Below are 2,909 nucleotides of genomic sequence, written 5' to 3'. Positions count from 1 at the left end.
CATAGCTCAAATTTACCTTTATTGCTAACAGATTGAATGTCTTAGCTCCAATCATGTCCGAACAAATGCAAATCAATGAAATTCCCTGATGAAGTGACGTTTCGTATAGAATTATCCTTTGCTTTATTCTTCCCTATTAATTGATCAATTAATTTTACTTGAATTGAAAATGTGAATCCCTAAATTCTACAGGCCAAATTAAAATGATTAGGGCCTATAAACAAACAAATTGCCAACTCATCTCACAACTGCTGAGGCTAAAATGAAATACAAAAAAAAACAATGGATGAAAAACATAATAATTCATAAATTAATTGCTCAAAACTTGCATCACAAACGAAATACATTCTGTAATAAGTGTTTTTTTTTTTTTTTGCAGGATCATGTCCAATTCGTTTATTCCCTTCCTGACATCTGCGTGGGAATTGGATCCTTCTTTTGAACTTGGTCCAATTAATTGTGGAAAGAGCCATTCATTTCTCCCTGTGCTTGGTAGGACTGTGCTGTGCGGAGATGGTGCAGGTCGTAGGGAAAGCGACCCTCCGGGGACACTCGATACATGGAATTCTGCCCAAGAGTGGCTCGACCCGGCATGCCGCAGTAGCGCATCCCATAGTGACCGGGCTTGTTGTAGTCGGACGGCTCGTCGCCGTGCTTGAGGGAGAAGATGCCATTAAAGTTCATCGGGGGACTGAGTTGGCCCTCCAAGTGATGTGGACTCCCGTTGTCAGGGGACGCGTTGTCATAGTAGGGCTCAGAATAGGCGCCTCCGTAGCTGCTGTAGTGTCGGAAGGGCTTGGCGCTGTCCAGGGTGCTGCCGCTGTGGCCGGGCGGCGTGTTGTGCACGTCGGACCCGGGAGGGTAGGGGTACATGGCGTCGTAGGGGGACCTGCCGGAGAACATGACCTCCCCGTTGTGGTCCGTGAGGAAGTTCCTGGCGTTCAGCTGCAAACAGCCGGCCACCAGGTTGGTGGTGGGCTGAGATAATCCCTTGCATAGAGTCTGCACGAAGGCGAGCAGGTCGGGTCTCTTCCCGGCGCTCAGCGTCTCTGACAGGGCCCAGATGTAGTTCTTGGCCAGTCTCAGGGTCTCGATCTTGGACAGTTTCTGGGTCTTGGAGTAGCACGGCACCACTTTGCGCAGACTCTCCAGCGCGTCGTTCAGGCCGTGCATGCGGCTGCGCTCCCGCGCGTTGGCCTCCTGCCTCCGCACCTTGACCCGCTCGTTGCCCCTCTTGCCGGGCTTCTTTTTGCGGGGCCCTCGCCTTTTGGGGTGGCCGTTCTCGTCCCGGTCGTCCTGGTCCCTCTCGTCCTCGTCCCGGTCGGAGAGGATGTCGTCATCCGCCTCGCCCCTCATCAGGTCCGGGTTGGACATGTCGTCCAGGTCGTGGTGGTGGTGGTCCTGGTGGTCCAGGCTCTCAGGTATGCTGTCGCGGGGATAGTTGGCACCAAACCGGGGCTCGCACATCATGTCTGGCTCTTCAAATGGCAAAGTCAACATTTTCCTTCAACAGCCAAAACAAAGACATAAACAACAATGAGGGCACGTATATACTGGGGACGGTTTTTTTTAAGGTTGTCACTTAATTACCTCTCGAATGGGTCCTCCCAAGAGGAAAGGAAACATTGAGATGCACTAATTGGCAAGCAAGGCCAGTGTCACACACTGATACCTTCTCAAAGACATTTGTCTTCATCGTCTCTATTTAGGTGGCGAAAGAACAGTAACGAATATTAAAAAGTATAGGCTATATGGAAACGAATTGCCTATAGCAGTGGTTCTCAACCAGTGGTCCGGGGACCACCAGTGGTCATTGAGGGGGGTTCCAGGTGGTCCCCAGCCAAATGATGGAGAGTTTGGTAACCAAATGAACCCTTATATATCTTTAGATCTTATATAATCTTTACATTATTGTTAAACATCTGCATTACTTAATTAAATAATTGTTATTTTGATCATTTGTTATCATCTCTCCTATGGTACCAGCATCGATACAGCATGGAATTGTGGACAAAATCGTATCCAACAACAACGATAACAAAATATTCAAAGTTTTGGGTCTGAGAGGCTAAATCTCATCAAACGGTGGTCCGTGGCTCAAATGCCGAATTAATAATGGACCTTGATATGAAAAAGGTTGAAAACCACATGGGCTAAGGAATCAATTAATAATCAGACTACACACATACCTCTGAACACATCAGCGTGCAGCGTGCATGTTCCCAGATTATCTCCTTGGAAAATCAGCAGCACACTTGTTTCTCTTGCAAACAAAAATAAGAGCCAGCCAACCCAACGCGACTATGTCTGCAGAAGTCTATTTCTCCTCTATTTCTGTCTGTATACACCTACCCCTCCCTTTCTCCCTCTATCTCTCTCTCTCTCTCTCTCTCCCTCTCTTTCCCTTTCCTCTGTCTTTGAGAAATGACACTCATGCCAACTGCCAGAGGAGCGGGTACCCATGCCATCTGCCGCTGTCTGACGTCTTGTGGCAGCGTTGATCACGTGCTCGCCCGGTCCCAAGGGACCTCCATCCCGCACCGATCATCTGGCATCTCCGGTAATGGGCACCGTGAGGCCCGCGTTTACCGTCAAAAACACAGACCGGAGAAGGATAACAACTAATATCTGTCCGTTAAGAGGGATGAATTAATGGATACATTATAGTCGAATAATACAGACTTTGTGGTGTGCCGTGTCGTGTGGTATAGGAGTTCTCAACAGGTGAGCAGGGGATGAGGTGTAATAGGCTGGTATAGGCTATAGCATTGGTTCTCAAAGTGGGGTACGGGGACCCCCAGGGGTCCTTGGGGGGAGGGAAGGGGGGGGGGGGGGTTCCAGGGGGGCCCCAGCAAAAGTAGTTAACACAGCAGCACAATCATTTTAACCACTTTATCCATTTTTATGTT

General features: G+C 48.8%; 1 protein-coding gene across 1 annotated transcript; it reads right to left on the bottom strand.

The window, feature by feature from the left end:
* Positions 1 to 453: 453 nt before the first annotated feature.
* Positions 454 to 1,500, bottom strand: neurod6b (neuronal differentiation 6b; the record flags this gene model as incomplete). Its single annotated transcript, XM_080440793.1, has 1 exon — positions 454 to 1,500. The coding sequence occupies one exon, from the start codon at positions 1,498 to 1,500 to the stop codon at positions 454 to 456; it is 1,047 nt and encodes a 348-aa protein (XP_080296919.1).
* Positions 1,501 to 2,909: the final 1,409 nt, after the last annotated feature.

This window comes from Gymnoscopelus braueri, assembly GCF_963280865.1.
Source record: "Gymnoscopelus braueri genome assembly, chromosome: 10".
Taxonomy (NCBI): Eukaryota; Metazoa; Chordata; class Actinopteri; order Myctophiformes; family Myctophidae; genus Gymnoscopelus; species Gymnoscopelus braueri.
This window is presented reverse-complemented; position numbering and strand designations above follow the sequence as displayed.